The sequence below is a fragment of the Argentina silus genome (genome assembly GCF_951799395.1).
Source record: "Argentina silus genome assembly, chromosome: 1".
NCBI classification, from domain to species: domain Eukaryota; kingdom Metazoa; phylum Chordata; class Actinopteri; order Argentiniformes; family Argentinidae; genus Argentina; species Argentina silus.
Genome location: NC_139655.1, coordinates 35,126,530 through 35,145,406, shown reverse-complemented (window position 1 = coordinate 35,145,406; position 18,877 = coordinate 35,126,530). Strand labels below are relative to the sequence as shown.

The 18,877-nt window shown below is 49.2% G+C and overlaps 1 protein-coding gene across 1 annotated transcript in view; it reads left to right on the top strand.

The window, feature by feature from the left end:
- The window catches only part of LOC310818642 (histone-lysine N-methyltransferase 2C-like), a 68,929-nt gene that overhangs the window by 10,821 nt on the left and 39,231 nt on the right, over positions 1 to 18,877 (top strand). Inside the window, exons 4-20 of the mRNA XM_083689638.1 lie at positions 1,378 to 1,810; positions 2,463 to 2,681; positions 3,033 to 3,184; positions 3,448 to 3,557; positions 5,080 to 5,242; positions 5,404 to 5,575; positions 5,778 to 5,886; positions 7,235 to 7,398; positions 7,619 to 7,863; positions 8,819 to 8,988; positions 9,097 to 10,164; positions 10,255 to 10,537; positions 11,303 to 13,203; positions 15,265 to 15,387; positions 15,836 to 15,952; positions 17,838 to 17,942; positions 18,139 to 18,243. Of these exons, the coding sequence (XP_083545764.1) occupies positions 1,378 to 1,810; positions 2,463 to 2,681; positions 3,033 to 3,184; positions 3,448 to 3,557; positions 5,080 to 5,242; positions 5,404 to 5,575; positions 5,778 to 5,886; positions 7,235 to 7,398; positions 7,619 to 7,863; positions 8,819 to 8,988; positions 9,097 to 10,164; positions 10,255 to 10,537; positions 11,303 to 13,203; positions 15,265 to 15,387; positions 15,836 to 15,952; positions 17,838 to 17,942; positions 18,139 to 18,243 (5,639 nt within the window). The remainder of the gene's footprint in view (positions 1 to 1,377; positions 1,811 to 2,462; positions 2,682 to 3,032; positions 3,185 to 3,447; positions 3,558 to 5,079; positions 5,243 to 5,403; positions 5,576 to 5,777; positions 5,887 to 7,234; positions 7,399 to 7,618; positions 7,864 to 8,818; positions 8,989 to 9,096; positions 10,165 to 10,254; positions 10,538 to 11,302; positions 13,204 to 15,264; positions 15,388 to 15,835; positions 15,953 to 17,837; positions 17,943 to 18,138; positions 18,244 to 18,877) is intronic.

The window sequence follows — 18,877 nt, the reverse complement described above, 5'->3', positions numbered from 1 at the left end:
TACTGGACATTTTGTGCTGCTTTTGTGAAAGCCTCGGCTCTGTAAACATAATGTGCAAGCTAGATACAATATCCTTGAGTTTCCGAAATGAACACCTGACAGACGCAAAATGCGGGTAGGCTTTCCTTGTGGCGGGTCAATCACGCAGTGATCACCTGCCACTCTGACGGGTGCTTGTGAATGGTGGCACTTCATTCAGTATCACAGAGTAGCACAGAGTTTCTAAATATCTATTTGGTATCATAATTTAGGGCTAATCTCACTTAGTTCCTTGGTTGGACAGATCGAGGCAGTTAGCCTAACTTGCAGCGAGAGATTGGTCAGTGTGTAGTTTTCCTTTCCAAATATCAATGTAGCAAATAATTTATTGGCAGATAATAGTTGTTTTCATGTAGTCCTATGGCTTTCCCTTCAGCAGGCGAAAACCACCAGAGAATCGTTTTGGAATAGCGGCGATTCTACATGTGACTTGTCAAGGGAAATACGCAACAATGTTTCGTCTGAGGTCCAGTAAACAGTTGAACGTATAATTTTATGCATAGCATCACTCGTAGGCTTTAAGGTTGCTACTAGAACAAATTTACAACGAGAGGGCTGAATGAATATCAAACATGTTGCATTATAAAAACATTGTGTCGGCTAATGAGCACTCTGAATGTTTTTGCAGCCCGCACCTGGTGCAAACAACATGTTTTTTGATGTGTCCCTGGCCTAGAATCTTATCTGCAGCTTCCAATTTAGTTCTGCAGTTTGTGACCAAAGACCCGGCTGGCCTTAAACTTCAGTGATGTCATTCTGTGTCTATACAACATAAAGGAGGAATAAAGACCCAATTTCTCCATCAGGGCTGTCGCAAACTACAAGGATGCATTTTTGTCTTCCTCTCTGGAGTGGATGTCGTCGCTGGTCCCCACCTCTCTTTATTGAGGCTGAGAATCACTTTCGGGTCGGCGCTTCCAAACAATTCATTCAGCTTTTCAAACCGCGCAGTAGAGCGAAAGCAGAGCAGATGATTTCGGAAGTGTTGTGAATGCATGAGAGAGGGCAAAGAAGCCCACTGTCCCCGTAAGACAGTTGAAAATAACGTCTGCAGGAGTAGAGGACTGCAGGAATAGCAGGTTAGAACTGGCAGGCAGGTGAGTGGGGACTGGCAGGCAGGTGAGTGTGGGAAATGGAAGTTGCCATCCCATGGGAAGTAATGGGAAGGGGTAGTGATATCACAAATTAGGAAGCACTTTATAGAGGATGCTTTTTAATCTTGATGAGTTCCACGTCCCACAGGGCAGGTTGGTCAGGGGGACTGGCGTTGTGTAGAAGGGATGCCACACTGACACTGATCTGTGCCTTGCTTTCTAACAACGTCATCTTCTCCCACAGAAGTGAAGGAGCTGGTGCTAGAAGTTGGAGAGGAGACCATTCTGGTCCCCACCACCACCCCCAGCCCTAACCCCACCCCCAGCCCTAACCCCACTCCCAGCCCCACCCCCAATCCCAACCCTACCCTTAGCCCTATCCCCAGCCCTATCCCCAGCCCCCAACATAGCTCCTGCTCCACCCCCACCCCCATCCTCGATCCCAAACATAGCCCCTGCTCCATTGCCACCCCTGTCCCTAGCCCCATCCCTACCCTTAGCCCTATCTACAGCCCCCAACATAGCCCCAACCTTAGCCCCTGCCCCAGTCCCAGCCTCAGTACTAGCCCTATCTTTAGCCTGAGGGAAGACAGACTCCTCTCCCCATTCTTCCAGCGCTCTTTATCTGAGGACTCTGCAGGATCCTCCGCTTCAGCCTTTGAGTATGCCAAAACAAGGTAAGTGTCTGTGTCTGTGTGTAAAATGGAGCAGGCGGGGGGGGGGGGGAGGGTGGTGGTGGTGGTGATGGGGGTGGTGGGGGCGGAGGGGGAGAGAGAGGTGCATGTTCGAGAGGGCACAAGGCGTGTGTATTTTTGTTTTAAAAACACAGTCGGCCGTGTTTGTGCCTGCCATACAATGTAGCACACGTCATGTGGCCGTTGTAGAGGATGCAGTGGTCAAAAAGACCAAAGCCGGCAAAGAAAAGAGGGTGAGTGGTTTCTTTTTCTTCAGGAGAGTGTCAGTGGAGGAGGGGATGTGCACTTGCCTCGCACGCTCGAGTGAGTCAAAGCGCCGGGGAGGAGGGAGAGAGCTTAGAGAGGGGACTCAAGTTAGAGGGCAAAGCATGCTGTGTTGGGAGCATGTCTTGAGGCCCACAGCGGTAGCCAGGAGTGAAGGGCTGCTAGTGTGACCAGGGGAGGGAGAGAGGAGAAAAAAAGCCCAATGAACACGGTAAGGTACTTCGAGGCCCTAGCAATACCTAGAGGGAGGCAGGAGGACACTCACTCACTCACTCACGGTCCTGCAATATGGGGTTAGGGTCCAGGGTTAAGGTTTGGGCTCAGAGGTTAAGGTGAGGTCAGAGTTTGAACCCTTCTCTGTCCTCCCCAGCGAGAAGCTGTGTGCCTTCTGCTACTGCGACGAGAGGAGCTTCCTGGGCCAAGGCGAACTGAAGGTGTTCGGTCCGACACCAGGATACGTTCCGCTGCACATCCGCAACAGGAGGGGCAGCTCGGAGAAGGATAACGATTACCATGACGACGAAGACGACTTCCAAGACGAGGACCATGTCAACAAGAGCCCGGGGCAACGTGAACTGGGTCTTAAAAAGTAAGAGGGGAGGAGTCGGTTGATGATGCATTTGGCCGTGTCGGTTCCCTTACAAACGTCACTGTGGAACATGGATGACATGTTAGTTACTGTAGCTATGTTACTGCATTGTGTTGATGAGAGAGAGAATGTCATGACCCAAATAAGTAAGCACTTGCTAATGAACCCAGACGCAAGACATGATTTGGGTCAATTAATTTGGTTCCAAAATGGCTCCAATGATGAGTCACTAGCTGCAGGATTCTTTCTGCCCTGGTCTCACTCATCTTACTCATCTCCTATTGAGGCTCTCACCTGTCTCATTCTCGCCCATCTAAGCTCTAACCTGTCGTCGTCGTCCCCCCTCTCCAGGGTCAGCTCTCCAGACAGCGGTCTCCACTCCTCCTCGGCCCCTGGTAGCAGTGACCCTTCTGGGGAGGAGCCGGTCTCTCGGTTCTGGGAAGAGCTGGGCGTCATCGGCCTCCCGGTGGATGTCAACGTCCAGTCACTGTTTGACCCAACAGGTAGGTGGCGCTGTAAGGTTAGGGGGGTCTTTTACACTACAGCCCGATCCCAAATCAACCTCTTGCCCCCTACAGATGAACCATTTTGGCCAAAACGATCCAAGTGCTCTCTCTTCACGATCGCCCAACACCACGAGCATCGCCACGAGTCCTGTTCATATTACTGCCAATCACGTTAATATAGATGCAGTTTGAACAATGTCACTTTTCAGTGGTCAGAACATGATGAATGAGGCCAACGACAACTCCCATGTTCCCTACAGGGCAGTGCTGCGCTCACCTGCAGTGTGCCGCCTGGTCGGAGAGGGTGTGTCGCGGCGAGGGCCAATCGCTGCTCTACGTCGACAAAGCCATAGACTCAGGGAGCACCCAGGTGAGTGAAGGACAAGCCGTCGCTACGAAGCTTCAGTCCACAAGGTTTCTTTCTCTTCTTTGGACAAGCGCGGAATCTTCCAGTTCACAAGGTTTCTTTCTCGTCCTGGACAAGCTTCCCATCCCATTCCTCTCTTCTGGTGTGCTCCATTTGGAGTGGAGCCATTTAGCCTCTTTGTAGTGTATGTGAAGGGGGGCCGGAGACCTGCCTTGGGGGATTGGAGAGACAGCCTGCTACATGGAAGCCTGCCAGTTAGCACATTTACATTTCTGCCTGACGGGTTATGAAAGAGACGCAGTAGCGTATGTAGTTTTGTGTTTGGATGTTTTACGTAAGAGACCCATCCGCGTACCAGGGATGTTAACATTTAATGTGGAAATGGTTAAATGATAAGGAATTCCTACTGTAACTGGTTAGAGAAAATCCCTAAAAACAAAAACATGAATTTTCCTATCTGTTTTTTGCCACAGAAATATACATTTGTCATGAGAGAAGGTTATGCATCATTTTCAAAGGTGAATAACTGTCTCTTTATGAGAACCGAGTATTGCCCCCCAATAATGGGGTTAGTGTATTTTCTTGTGTACGCACTCAGATTCCTGCTCTCTAGTGCATTCCTGCTCGCCCAACGCAGATTCACTTTCTGAGTTATTGTATTTTATTTTGAGTTGTTTGTGGGGGGGGGGGGGGGGGGGGCTGCCTCAGGGGGGCCGCCTCACGTTTTACTAATCACCTATGTAAAACGCGGTAATCGGTGGGAGACGTAATGAATGAAAATATTTGTCAGCTTGTAGTGCTAGAGGAAGAACTTCATCCCTAGGCTACAGGGTGAGCGCGGCTGTCTCAACCAACCAACAGCCGTGTCTCATCAAGAGACACACTGTGCCTGCCTGAAATCCGTGCCCTCGCATGCAGACTTTCACATGAACAAGTTAAAGTTTTAATGCTTTAATGCAAGTACATTATGGTACATAATTGATACATGATACATAATTTTACATTGTGGGTCGCCTGAAAAAAAAAAAGTTAGAAAACCAAATCTAGCGGTCAAATGCTCAAGCCGATGTTTTCAACATCTCTACCACGTACCATTACTACGGCCCTGTATCATTATTCTGTCAATAACTGGCACTCATGAATTAAAATGTGAGGAGTTATTAACCTTTACTGCTGAGGTGGTGCAAGCAACCTTAAACTTGACTAATAGTAGAAGGTTTTCCAATTGGGGCCAGTAGTAGCCTGAATGATGGCAGCAGGTTAAAATCCCAGACTTATTACAATACCTTATTAATATACCTTATGACTTATGCTATACCTCTGTTGAGGATACTGGCTGAGCAAAGTTACATGAACAATCTAGGGAGCTTCTGTCTCTTCTTCTGTGGTTGTCAGTTCTGTGCCTACTGTAACTGTCTTCTGTGGTTGTCAGCTCTGCTGTAACTGTCTTCTGTGGTTGTCAGCTCTGCTGTAACTGTCTTCTGTGGTTGTCAGCTCTACTGTAACTGTCTTCTGTGGTTGTCAGTTCTGTGCCTACTGTAAGCGCCTTGGAGCATCTATTAAGTGCTGTGAGGAGGGGTGTTACCGTGCCTACCACTACCCCTGTGCCACGGCTTCCGGAACCTTCCAGGACCAACACAGACACGCCCTCCTCTGCCCTGTCCACCTGGAGCTCGCTACACACACATGTGAGTGGACGCCTAACAGTCCCTTCCACAGCATGCGTATGTGTGCGTGCGTGCGTGTGCGTGCGTGTGTGTGCGTGTGTGTGCGTGTGTGTGCGTGTGTGTGCGCGTGTGCGTGCGTGTGCGTGCGTGTGAAAGACTAAGTAATGTGTGTCCTTCTACAGTCAGAGACTCTGTGAGCTGCGTTGTGTGTGCCAGTCCTGGGCAGCTGCAGGACCTGCTGTTGTGTACCAGCTGTGGGCAGCACTACCACGGGGCCTGTCTGGGCACCATCCTCACCCCCCTGAGGAGGGCCGGCTGGCAGTGCCCGAAATGTAAAGTCTGTCAGACCTGCAGGTGAGAGTTCACACTGCTCTGCCCCTGACCTCTGACCTCACCCTCTGGACCCTATGCTCACTGCTCTGTCTACTGGTGTACAGTAGAGCTTTTAGAGCAACTTTTAGAGCAAACACACAGGAGGATGGGCTTTACTGTATACATAAAAAATACAGTGTTGCGCTGAGCTCTCTTGCTAACCTTGTGTGCTAACCTTTTGTAGGAACCCTGGGAATGACAGCCAGATGTTGCTGTGTGACCTGTGTGATAAAGGTCACCACTCCTTCTGTCTTCTCATGGAGGCCGTCCCCAGCAACACTTGGAGGTGTAAGGTAAGACACAGACACACACACACAGAGCTGTCACGGTAACCACACTACCGCGTGTCAACGCACTTGTGGGGGTCGAGCAAACAACCGTCATTGTTGTGTTTTTCCCCCCGTTTTATTAGTTGTTTTCCACTTCATTATTGAGTCAATTTTATTCGATGTGTGCCTGGTGTAATATGAAGACTCCAAATGAAAACAACAGGCTACAGGCAACAAACTACAGTGCTTTAGCTTGTATTTATGCTACTGCGAACACAGGCATTTATAGCAAGAGGGGGTAAAATACATTTGTAGTGTCTTTCAAAAAGACGTGTATATTTATTTCAGAAACTGTAGCGGAAGACATCCTCATAATGTGTGTTTCCTCTTTTCATGGTCCAAGCTGCGTTGTGTTCTCATTGCTGATCTCGTTTCTGTTTTTAGCTACATAGCTTTCATTTGTCTTGTATCTGTGTCATCTCCATCAACGTAAGTCATAATCGGCCTAAAAAAATGAATACGTTTGTTCTACCACCGCAAACTGCATATACGCGAATACGTTTGTGCTACCATTTGGGTTATCATGTCAAGCTGCGGTGGGTGGGGGGGGATTCCAAATCACTACAGCCCGACACAGACACACACACACACACACACACACACACTCTGTTAAAACACCAACAACACACTTAGTTGCCATAAAGAGAAAGTACTCTGCTGCCAGTGTACTTGAACACTGTAAGAAAAGAAAACTCTCAACCTAAGCTTTTAGGTGAAAGTCCGTCCCAAACTCTAATCCTAACCCTTCTACCCTCCTCTCTCATCCTTTACTCCCTTCCTTCCTCCCCTGTTCATCAGTCCATAGTCCCTTAAGAGTTTTTTACTTTGAGGTTGAAAGACTTTGGCTTTTAGTGCCTTTTTTTTTTTTCTTTTTTTTTTTTTAGCAGCTTTTAGGCCCAGAGAGGATCTGAACCTCATACATGCACAATGCAGTATGGAGATGTGGTGTGGAGATGTCTACTGTGTCTGTTTCTTGCACATATAAAGGTAGATGGACAGTAGTGGAGTGAGCCCACAGGCACGCCTGATACAGAGATGGAATCCACTATAGGACATCAGCTCATCACCATCACCTGAGTGAAGCCAAGTGTAGAAACTTCCGCCATTGGTAGCCCCTAGAGCAACGCTAGAGCAACCACTACCTCCTTATAAGGCTGTGATGATCGTGACAATTTGGGTCACAAATAACCGGCATAACTTTGAGAACAGGGATGCGTGGTAAATAAGGAACCTTGTTTATAAAGTTTAAGACTTGAGTCCTCTCTCTCTCCTCTCTCTCTCTCTCCTCTCTCTCTCTCTCTCTCTCTCTCAGAACTGTCGGGTTTGTAGCCAATGTGGAGTCAGGGCTGCTGGCCAGTGGGCCAGTCACCTCACTCTGTGTGAGGGTTGCCAACCTGCCCTGCCCTGCCCCCTCTGTGCCCAAGCTCTATCCCCCGACGCCTCCACAGACCACCTCACCTGCCACACCTGCCACAGGTACAGTATGCCATCTGATGTATGCCCCCCCCCCCCATCCCTCCCCAAGGTTGGAGTTGTTTATGATGATGAGCTTATCCAGTACACCTGCTCCGGGTGATATAATGTGGTTGATGTTAGTCTGTGTTCTTCCAGGCTAGGATCATGGTTAGGGAGAAGTGTCATACAGTACTATTACTGCTGGTCTGGGTTGGTAATGTGCTGTTCTGTTTCATCTCAGGTGGTTTCATGTGGCGTGTGAAAGGCAGGCTGGGGGGGACCCTGAAACCCCCAAACAGGACGGCTACGTCTGCACTGGCTGTGAACGGGAGATGGAGATGGGCAAAACCCAAGTCAGCCCCACGCACACCCAGGCCAGCCCCACGCACACCCAGGCCAGTCCCACCCACACCCACGCCAGCCCCACGCAGACACAGGCCACGTTGACCCAGGAGGCCATTGAACCAGTAACGGATCCCCCTATGGGTAAGCACCTAACCCTGCATATTGTTGAACGGGTAGCTAGCAACCTGGTAGTAACAGCTATAACATTTTTTTGATGAGATGGACTGTCAGTCAACCACCAAGGATACTGAGTTAAGGAATAATCTCTATATTAATAATAATAATAATTAAGCAATAACACACACGAGGGTGTGCTACATCATGGATATCGGAGCGGCTGTGATGTGGGCATAGCCATGGGGAGCATCACAGCCGTTCCAATATTCTAGATATAGCACACCCTTGAGTGTGTTCAGGGCAGAAAACGAACATTTTGGTCTACCAGCCAAGGTGTCTGGCCAGCCAATTTTGTTTTTAAGGCAAGGATCACAAAAAACCCATTAGCAGAACTCTTGACACATTGAAAATGACTCGCTGCACAGAACAAACCTCCTGTAGTAGGCTTTAAGTTATCCCCATCCCTGTCAAAATACTGCTAAATATTTAAGGAAAATAAAGAGATGTGTTGCAGACAGGAAAAGACCGGGCAGGTTTATTTAAACCAGGAAGTAAGTTGTCCTCGCTTTAGCCCGCTGTTGTCGCTGCCTGGAACCGTCTGCGTAGCGATCCGATGAGAATGGGCCTCCTAAATAGGGGGTTGTCATGGAGATGTGTCCCTCTTTGGGCTTTACTGCATACTGCTTCTACGCTCTGACTCAGGAAAGAGGGATGAGAGGAGTGGGCAGAAGGAGGGGGGGAGAGGAGGATCGGGAGGAGGATGATGGGCAGTAGGCGAGAGAAGGACGGGGAGGTAAACAGAGGGGGGGGAATGGGACCTGAGCGGGGAGAGGAGGGTGGGGATTGCAAGAGGAAAAAAAACAACTAGGAACTAGTTCTAGATTCACAAGAGTCTGCTTTAGGCTAGACACAGGGGGATTCTACTGTAGACTACAACAGTGACATTGTTTGTCACTCTTCTGTATGTTTTGTCCACCAGATGTCTTCATGGCAGTGACTGAAAAGGACGTGCAGCAGGAGGAGGAGCAGGCCTGTATCAGCCCTCTAGAGAAGCAGGAGGAGGTGCAGCAGGAGGAGGGTGTGCAGCAGGAGGAGGTGCATTTCTGTACCAGAACTCTAGAGGAGGGAGAGGTGATGGTGCAGCAGGAGGTGCAGGCCTGTATCAGAACTCGAGAGGAGGAGGAGGAGGAGGTGATGGTGCAGCAGGAGGAGCAGGCCTGTACCAGCCCTCTCGAGGAAGAAGAGGGTGTGCAGCAGGAGGTGCAGGCCTGTACCAGCCCTCTGGAGCAGCAGGAGGTGCAGCAGCAGGAGGTGCAGGCCTGTACCAGCCCTCTAGTGCAGCAGCAGGAGGAGCAGGCCTGTACCAGCCCTCTAGAGCAGCAGGAGGTGCAGCGGGAGGAGCAGGCCTGTACCAGCCCTCTGGAGCAGCAGGAGTTGCAGCAGGAGGTGCAGGCCTGTACCAGCCCTCTAGTGCAGCAGCAGGAGGAGCAGGCCTGTACCAGCCCTCTGGAGCAGCAGGAGGTGCAGCAGGAGGTGCAGCAGGAGGTGCAGGCCTGTACCAGCCCTCTGGAGCAGCAGGAGGTGCAGCAGGAGGTGCAGGCTTGTACCAGCCCTCTAGAGGAGGAGGAAGGTGTGCAGCAGGAGTTGCTGCAGGAGGTGCATGCCTGTACCAGAACTCTAGAGCAGGATGAGGTGGTGGTGCAACACTTGGAGGAGGAGGTGCAGCAGGAGGAGCAGGCCTGTACCAGCCCTCTGGAGGAGGAAGAGGTGGTGGTGCAGCAGGAGGAGCAGGCCTGTACTAGCCCTCTGGAGGAGGTGGAGGTGGAGCAGGAGGTGCAGGCCTGTACCAGCCCTCTGGAGGAGGAAGAGGTGGTGGTGCAGCAGGAGGTGCAGCGGGAGGAGCAGGCCTGTACCAGCCCTCTGGAGGAGGAAGAGGTGGTGGTGCAGCAGGAGGAGCAGGCCTGTACTAGCCCTCTGGAGGAGGAAGAGGTGGTGGTGCAGCAGGAGGTGCAGCGGGAGGAGCAGGCCTGTACCAGCCTTCTGGAGGAGGAAGAGGTGGTGGTGGAGCAGGAGGTGCAGGCCTGTACCAGCCCTCTGGAGGAGGAAGAGGTGGTGGTGGAGCAGGAGGTGCAGGCCTGTACCAGCCCTCTGGAGGAGGAAGAGGTGGTGGTGGAGCAGGAGGTGCAGGCCTGTACCAGCCCTCTGGAGGAGGAAGAGGTGGTGGTGGAGCAGGAGGTGCAGGCCTGTACCAGCCCTCTGGAGGAGGAAGAGGTGGTGGTGGAGCAGGAGGTGCAGGCCTGTACCAGCCCTCTGGAGGAGGAAGAGGTGGTGGTGGAGCAGGAGGTGCAGCAGGAGGAGCAGCAGAAGGTGCAGGCCTGTACCAGCCCTCTGGAGGAGGAAGAGGTGGTGGTGCAGCAGGAGGAGCAGCAGGAGGTGCAGGCCTGTACCAGCCCTCTGGAGGAGGAAGAGGTGGTGGTGGAACAGGAGGTGCAGCAGGAGGTGCAGCAGGAGGTGCAGGCCTGTACCAGCCCTCTGGAGGAGGAAGAAGTGGTGCTGCAGGAGGTGCAGACCTGTACCAGCCCTCTGGAGGAGGAAGAAGTGGTGGTGCAGCAGGAGGTGCAGGCCTGTACCAGCCCTCTGGAGGAGGAGGTGGTGCAGCAGGAGGTGGAGGAGTCCAACTCCCAACAGTCTCCATCAGGTACAATGATAACCGTCACATTCCAGGTCAATGTCATTGCAGTGGCCTGACAAATCTCACTACAGGTCTTGAAAAAAATGTAGCAATGTTATTCAGTGGCTTTGGAAAGTATTCAGACCCCTTCACTTTCTCCACATTTTGTTGTGTTATAGACTCAATTTAAAATTGATTAAATTGTTTTGCTTGGTTGTTATGGGGTATTGTGTGTGGATTGATGGCAAAAAAAATAAATGTAATCCATTTTAAATTGAGTCTATAACACAACAAATTGTGGAAAAAGTGAAGGGGTCTGCATACTTTCCGAAGCCACTGTATTCCATTTTGTGGGACTCAGTGATAACGCACAAATGGTGAAGTATCACTTCACGTCTCTGTACCCTTCTACAACATCCCATTTACATAAAAAAAATTGATTTGGTTAAAAAAAAATCGGAACTTATCCTTTAAAGGACATTCACATGATAAACGCAAGAATGGCATTACGCCCGACAAGCCATTGTTATTTCACAGGAAGACCCGGCTGCGCTTCCTAATCAGTTGTTTCCCAAGTGGACGTTTGAGGTTGAGAGTTCAAATGAATCGGATTTCTCAATAGCTGAGCTGTACTTGACGTCGCTTATCATGTGAATGGCCTATTAGGCTCTGATATCTGGCAGTTGGTTTTGAGAGGTAATTTGAATGATCTTGCCATAAATGTCACTTATGAGACTGCAATATTGATTTGTTTATATTGTGTAATCATGATTGGTTGCCGGTCTATCCCAGGTGCTGACTCTGCCCAGGAGATCCAGGTGACTGTCACCCTGACAGAAGATTCCGGGTCGCCCCAGGCGGCGGGGTCAACAGCCACTGGCTCCTCCATCTCTTCCCAGGATCCCGCTTCACTGGGGGATGATGAACAGGAACTGGAATTAACCAATGAATCTGAAGCAGAAAAGGGGCCAGTGCCAGCGGAGACATTTCCCAGTGATGTAGAAGAGGAGACCCAATCAGAGGACTCCAAAAATATTTTAACTACGCCCACCAAAGAGATATTCCATGAGCCTTTGGAGGAGACTCGAGAAGAGGAGCCTATCGAGGATGCACCCTCAGATCTGGCCTCTACTGAGGAGGCTTCAGAACTGGCCTCTACTGAGGAGGCTGCTCCTTCCGAGCTGGTTTCTACAGAGGAGGCTTCTCCTTCAGAACTGGCCTCTACTGAGGAGGCTGCTCCTTTAGAACGGGCCTCTACTGAAGAGGCTGCTCCTTCAGAACTGGCCTCTACTGAGGAGGCTTCTCCTTCAGAACTGGCCTCTACTGAGGAGGCTGCTCCTTTAGATCTGGCCTCTACTGAGGAGGCTGCTCCTTTAGAGCTGGCCTCTACTGAGGAGGCTGCTCCTTCAGAACTGGCCTCTACTGAGGAGGCTCCTCCTTCAGAACTGGCCTCTATTGAGGAGACTGCTCCTTTAGAACTGGCCTCTACTGAGGAGGCTGCTCCTTCAGAACTGGCCTCTATTGAAGAGGCTGCTCCTTTAGAACGGGTCTCTACTGAGGAGGCTGCTCCTTTAGAATGGGCCTCTACTGAGGAGGCTGCTCCTTTAGAACGGGCCTCTACTGAGGAGGCTGCTCCTTCAGAACTGGCCTCTACTGAGGAGGCTACTCCTTCAGAACTGGCCTCTATTGAAGAGGCTGCTCCTTTAGAACGGGCCTCTACTGAGGAGGCTGCTCCTTTAGAACGGACCTCTACTGAGGAGGCTGCTCCTTCAGAACTGGCCTCTACTGAGGAGGCTGCTCCTTCAGAACTGGCCTCTACTGAGGAGGCTGCTCCTTCAGAACTGGCCTCTACTGAGGAGGCTGCTCCTTCAGAACTGGCCTCTACTGAGGAGGGTTTTCTTTCAGAACTGGTTTCTACTGAGGAGGCTGCTCCTTTAGAACTGGCCTCTACTGAGGAGGTTGCTCCTTTACAACTGGCCTCTATTGAGGAGGCTGCTCCTTCAGAACTGGTCTCTACTGAGGAGGGTCTCCTTTCAGAACTGGTTTCTACTGAGGAGGCTGCTCCTTTAGAACTGGCCTCTACTGAGGAGGCTGCTTCTTTAGAACCAGCCTCTACTGAGGAGACTTCAGAACTGGTTTGTACTGAGGAGGCTTCAGAACTGGTTTCTACTGAGGAGGCTTCCAAGCTGGTTTCTCCTAAAGAGTCTGCTCCTTCCGAGCTGGTTTCTTCTGAGGCTGCTGAGGAGATTGTTCTAGAGCCCATGTTGGAGGAGCAGGATGCAGTCATGGAGAAAGAGGAGAGGGGGGACGAGGAGGTGCCTGAAGCAGAAGAGTGCACCCCCATGGTTGTCCTTGAGACCACAGCAGAGACTGATACCAGACCTGCCAGCCACCACAGTTCGTGGAGAGGAGAGGACCAAGACCCCCAGCCCTCCCCTGGAATATCCCCTGAGCTCCCACTCAAGCTAACACAGTCTCCCTTCTCTCCAGACTCCTCCTCCAGGGAGGATGTTTGTCTCCCCAGAGAGGTCGACCCTCCCCGGGTTCAGATCCCACAGGCTCAGCCCCAGGTCCACTCTGGATACAGCACCAGCGTGCCTCCCAGTACTGTTATCCCCTTCACCCCCAAGATTGGCATGGGGAAGCCTGCCATCTCCAAGAGGAGGTTCTCCCCAGCAAGGCCCAGAGTGAAGGTTAGTCTCATTCTGATTCCTTTATCAAAAACCCTGTCACTCAGAACTCAGTTGTATGGGTTGAAGCTCTAAGCTGGCTCTTGGAGAAGATGTTTTACTCTCCAAGAAGGCTTGTAGTTCTATAATTTATAATTCTGTAAGGCACCTACCTCTATTGTGTATAGTTCTTAGACTTTTAGCTCTATAAGGTCTTGCTCTGTAAGGTCTAGATCCATCCATGCTTTCTTCTACTGTTCCAGAGGGTCCCTACCTTAGATAGCTAGTCTTGCAGAGAATATCTACTGCTCCTCTATGTATATGAACCACACTCCTCTCCTCTCCTCCCAACCCCTTCTCTCTTCCTCTCCCTGGAAGTATTCCCTCGTTCAACCCTTTCTTGTATGTCTCAGTCACATTGGTTAGTGTCAGTGTGAAATGTGTTTTATTTGAGAGCAGTGAAGGAGGGAGGTTGGGGCCGTGCGTGTGTGAGTGTGTTGGAGGTATTTTAATTCGGAAAGGAGCTCATTGAGGCGCGAAGGACTCCTCAAACCCATTTCTCTTGAACTGAGGGAAGAGAGAGCATGAAGGAGGGAGGGAGGAGGGCGCATGCCTATACCTACTTGTTAATGGACATTCTACTTGATGCCTCGGTATCTAGAGAAGGAACGAGAGAGAGCGACATCAACAAAAAAGCCTCGCCTCACCCCTGAGTTCTGCTTGTTTGTCTGCTTGTTTGTCTGTGGAGAGGAGGACGAGGTTGATGCGGTCGTTTACTTTCAAAGATGGGCTGCAGCGAGCAGGGATGTGGTTAAAATGTACCCTCTGGTGTAACCTACCCCCAATATGGCAGCCAGTCTGCACAGAACCTGTGTTGACTAGTCTGTACTGTGTGGTCCATCACTGAGCTTCCTTCATTTACAGGCACGGCCATTAGCATGGCATGATTACATTCCTTCGTCTCACTTTGAATTAAAGGGGCAATCTGGGATTGGTCCATCCATTTTCTGACTTAAATAATTTTATATATATATATATGTAGCCATTGGTTCTTAGAAAGTTAGAACTTATAAATGCTTCATGAGCTTTGTTCAACTGTTTTACCCCATCAGAACCAAAAATATAAGCTTGTTTTACTTGATTGTTTATAATAAAGACTGTATAGTACTTGGTTAAAACGATCACGTTGATCTCATGGATGATCAGTCCTTGCATCCACAGCTCTGTCTATGAATTTGAGTGGTTATATTTCTCCAGCCCCATCCCTCAGCTGTTTACCAAACAAAGTGGCAGGGTGACTGCTTTGTTGTTTGAATCCCAGATTGCCCCTTTTTAATGCATTCTACTCATTCCCCATACCCCTTGCACCCTTCTTTCCTTTCTACCCTTACCTCCAATCCCCTTGCAACCTTGTTCAAAAGAATTTCATTTTTTCATGTTTCATTTTTTCCAAGTTCATGTTTTTGCATATGGAAACTTCTGACGTTGTCTCACACTGAAGGGAATGCTATTTGTATTGTGACAGTGCTTCACATGAGCATGGAGGTTTGAGCTAAATCTACACACGAGAAGGAAAGGAGAACACAGGAGGAGCAGAGAGGGTGGAAAGCCAACCCACGGCTGCTGCAGTATATATTATTAATGGCTCTCAAATGATTTCACTTTACAAAACAGACAAAAAGGAAACCCCTGGCAGTGACTTGTGTTATTTAGCCTTTTCCTATCGTGTGGTGTTGATTAGCTTGTTAAACAAGCTAGACCTAAACGCTTCTTGTGGCGATTTAATATGCAATACCCCTGACGATGCTAGCTGTGGTAATATGGGGCAACGTGGCAACGTGTCACCACTCCCACAGACATTTGTGTAGTAGACAGGTAAAAACATTTAGAAGTCATATCCACCTGCTGAGTTTTATAGATGACTTAAATACCCTCCTCGTGTGATTTGTCCCAAACCTCTCTGATATGTCTGATCTGTGCTGTGGTTTCTGCCTGCCTGTCTGTCATGTCTAACATATATTTATTTGTTTGACATCGTGGCTGTTGCATTTATGTTCCTGCATCTTATTCCCGTCAACCTGTCAGGGAGCATGGTGTAACCCCAGGGCGGTAAGCCCCCCCTCCTGGTCCCCGGACCCCCTAGATGGGGAGTGGGACGGGCCTAAAACTAGGCAGCTACAGGAGGCGTCCGTCTGGAGCACAAGAGTGGTAAATAGAACCCCCGCCCCTAACCCCCCCCCCCGTTTCTCTGATGTTCCCGTCCGCTAACCCCCCCCTTTCACTGATGTTCCCGTCCCCTAACCCCCCTTTCACTTAGCGACTTTGATCGGTCAGGTGGGGACAGGTTAGGTAAAGTCACCCAAAAATGTCACAAGCAAACCAAGTGGGGAACCATTGTTGGCTGGGGAAGGGGGAACCTAATCTTACGGCCAGGGAGGCAGGAGGATTCAACAGTTGTAGGAAAGGTCTTTTTGTCTTCAGAGCTCTGTCATTTTGCCAACCACCACCAGGGAACCCCGACAGGGAGGGGGGGGGGGGTGGGTGATGTTGTGTTCACTGGGATTAAATAAACATTGATATTATGTTCTCTCTCTCTCTCTCCCTCTTTTTGCACTTTCCACCTATTCTCCCCTCGCTCTCTGTCGCTGGCTCTCAGGGTCGGGGTTCAGGCTTCCCAGGGAGGAGGAGGCCCAGGGGGGCGGGGCTGTCTGGACGAGGGGGGCGGGGACGCTCCAGAACCAAGACTGACAACAGCCTTGCTATGACCCCTGGGGTACGAGCCCTCTATCAGTCCCTCCATCCATCCATCCATCTATCTATTTCCTACTATTTCCTCCCCTCCCTCCCTCCCTCCCTCCCCCCCCCTCCCCTCCCTCTCTCCTCCTCCTCTGCATACATGAATAATACAGTGTCTAAATGTGCTTAGCTTGGCTCTGAGGCTCTCATCAACTAGAGAGTAGTGAGCACTCAAGCTCTCAAACTCGTTTGGTATGAGAGAGGGATGGGGGCGGGGTGAATGCTTTTTTACTCACGGTGATGAGCAGGGCACTCACCGCCATTACTTTGCAACCACTCAACGGACGACGCACTGCCCTGCGTAAGTAATGGGACGGCGAAGCATTTTTTCTTATTTTTGTTTTATACTCAAGAAATGTGTATTTTAAATCAAACACTGATTAGGAAGGGAAAGGCCCAGTAACCTGGGAAGAGGCACAGGGAACACACACAAAACACACTACAGCCGTAACAAAAACGCACAATGACAACATTCAAACATTGTCTCTAATACTAAGTACTGGAGATAAAAATAGATTCTCAGCTTTTATTTGGTATTTGTGTACGTACTGTATTGGTTTCACCATTTAGAAATGACAACGCTTTTTATATGTTGTCCCCCTATTTCAGTATTGGGACAATTGGCTTGACTGGTGTTTTCTTAGTCAGATTTGTTCCGCCATGTCATTTGGATAAGAGAGCTGTCAATGTCTAGTATTGATTCTAGACTTGACGTTTGCCCGTGGAGTCTGCTTTTAGTATCTGTCAACATGAGGACCCAAGAGACGTCAAGGAAGACATTATTAGGCAAAAAAACAACTGTTTCACAGATCAGGAACACTCTCCAGGTAGTAGGCGTGAATGTGGCAGACTACCAGCCGCAGAATGCACCACCAGCCAAACCCTCAGAGGTTTCACTGCAAGGTTTTCAAAAAGGATGGTCTGGTTACAGTTGGCTAAAAAGCCTGCAGAGGAAGGAAAAAGTTATTTTTGACAGATAAGATGAATATTATCATACTATATACCAGAGTGATTGCAAGAGGAAAGTTTGGAGAAGAAAGTTTGGGCATGTATATCTGCCACTAGAACTGGCTAACTTGTCTTCATCGATGATGTAACTGCTGACAGCAGCAGCAGAATGTATTCTGAAGTGTACAGAAACATTTAGTCTGCTCGAGTACAAGCAATTGCCTCCAAATTCATTGGATGGCAGTTCATCATACAGTAAAACAATGACCCAAAACATACTGCTATAGCAACTAGGGAGTTTTTAGTAGAATATTCTGAATATCTTCAGATCTAAATGCAATTGAAGATGCATTTAATTTCCTGATGATAATATTCTAGGCAAAAAGACCTCAAAACAAACAACAACTGAAGATGGCTGCAGTACAGGCCTGGCAGAGCATCACCAGAGAAGATACCCAGTGTCAGAAACACTCTCTTAGACATGATACGAATCTGTCCTATTACTTTTGGTGCCCTGAAATAAGGTGACTATGTATATAACGTGTTGGCATTTCAAAATGGTGAAACCAATATATACATTAATAACATCAAATAAAAGCTGAGAATCTACACTTTAACCTCATAGTAATTATTTGATATCAAAATTCAGACTTTTGGAGTATAGAGCCAAAAGACAAAATGCTTCACTCTGTCCCATTACTTACGCAGGGCATGTATATGTCCAATGCATGGTTGTTTGATGGTTGTTTGATGGTTGTGTGATGGTTGTTTGATGGTTGTGTGATGGTTGTGTGATGGTTGTTTGATGGTTGTTTGATGGTTGTGTGATAGTTGTGTGATGGTTGTGTGATGGTTGTTTGATGGTTGTGTGATGGTTGTGTGATGGTTGTGTGATGGTTGTGTTGTCTCTCCAGGCCGGTGTGGTGGAGCTGCCGTACCTGGTGAAAGACGAGGAGGAGAACAGCATGCACAACACCGTGGTCCTGTTCTCTACCTCCGACCACTTCACTCTCAGACAGGTCAGTGTCTCCACCTCCATTTTGTTCACAGCCAACAACCCAAACCCAAACATTATTGCTGGGAAATAAGTAACTTTGTCTCTCTCTCTCTCGTCTTCTCCTGTGCTTTCAGGTCTTCGGGCAGTGTTTTAATTTTTTCTCTAATCATGTGCTCTCCATCCTTCTGTCTCTCACTTTCCCTCTGTCCTCCATTTAGGATATGTGTTTGGTGTGTGGTAGCTTTGGCCAGGGGGTGGAGGGGAGACTACTGGCCTGTTCCCAGTGTGGCCAGTGTTACCATCCCTACTGTGTCAATATCAAGGTGAGTTCCCAGACTGTGTGTGTGTGTGTGTGTGTGTGTGTTGTGGGCAGGAGGTGTGTGGAGCTGGGGTGGTATACCAGTATGGATCCACTCTGTGATCTGTATTTTGACTCTACCTTCAACACTGACTTTTGTTCCTCTCCTCCTAACTCGTGCAGATTGGGTGCAGTCAACCGTTTAGTTCATAAGTTGAACATGAATATAAAACTGTTACGTCCCCAAGTAAGATCTAGGGGTTGAGGGGAGTAACAATAAGGTGGACCAGGGGACAAAGAAGCGGAGGAAGACGGGAGAATACAGATAAACCAATCATTTATTGATAATTCAAAATAATAGCAAAGTTCAGTTTGCAAGTTCTCTGAAAACTACTTTATCAAAAAGCGGAGAAAGCGAGGACTGATTTAACAAAAGATAGCAATTATAGCAAAATAAGGTTAACCCCGTAATTAAACACACTCTCAAAGAGAGTCCGATTTACCGACATCGGTACACACTACCACCGTAGTAAAAGAGCGCTATAGAACAACACAACAGGTTGCTGAATGGCCCACTGGCCCCATCTATTAGTTCCTCCCAGCTTTTCATACACACAACAGGCAACGTGAAATAGCAAAGATTAGGTGCAAGACGAAAT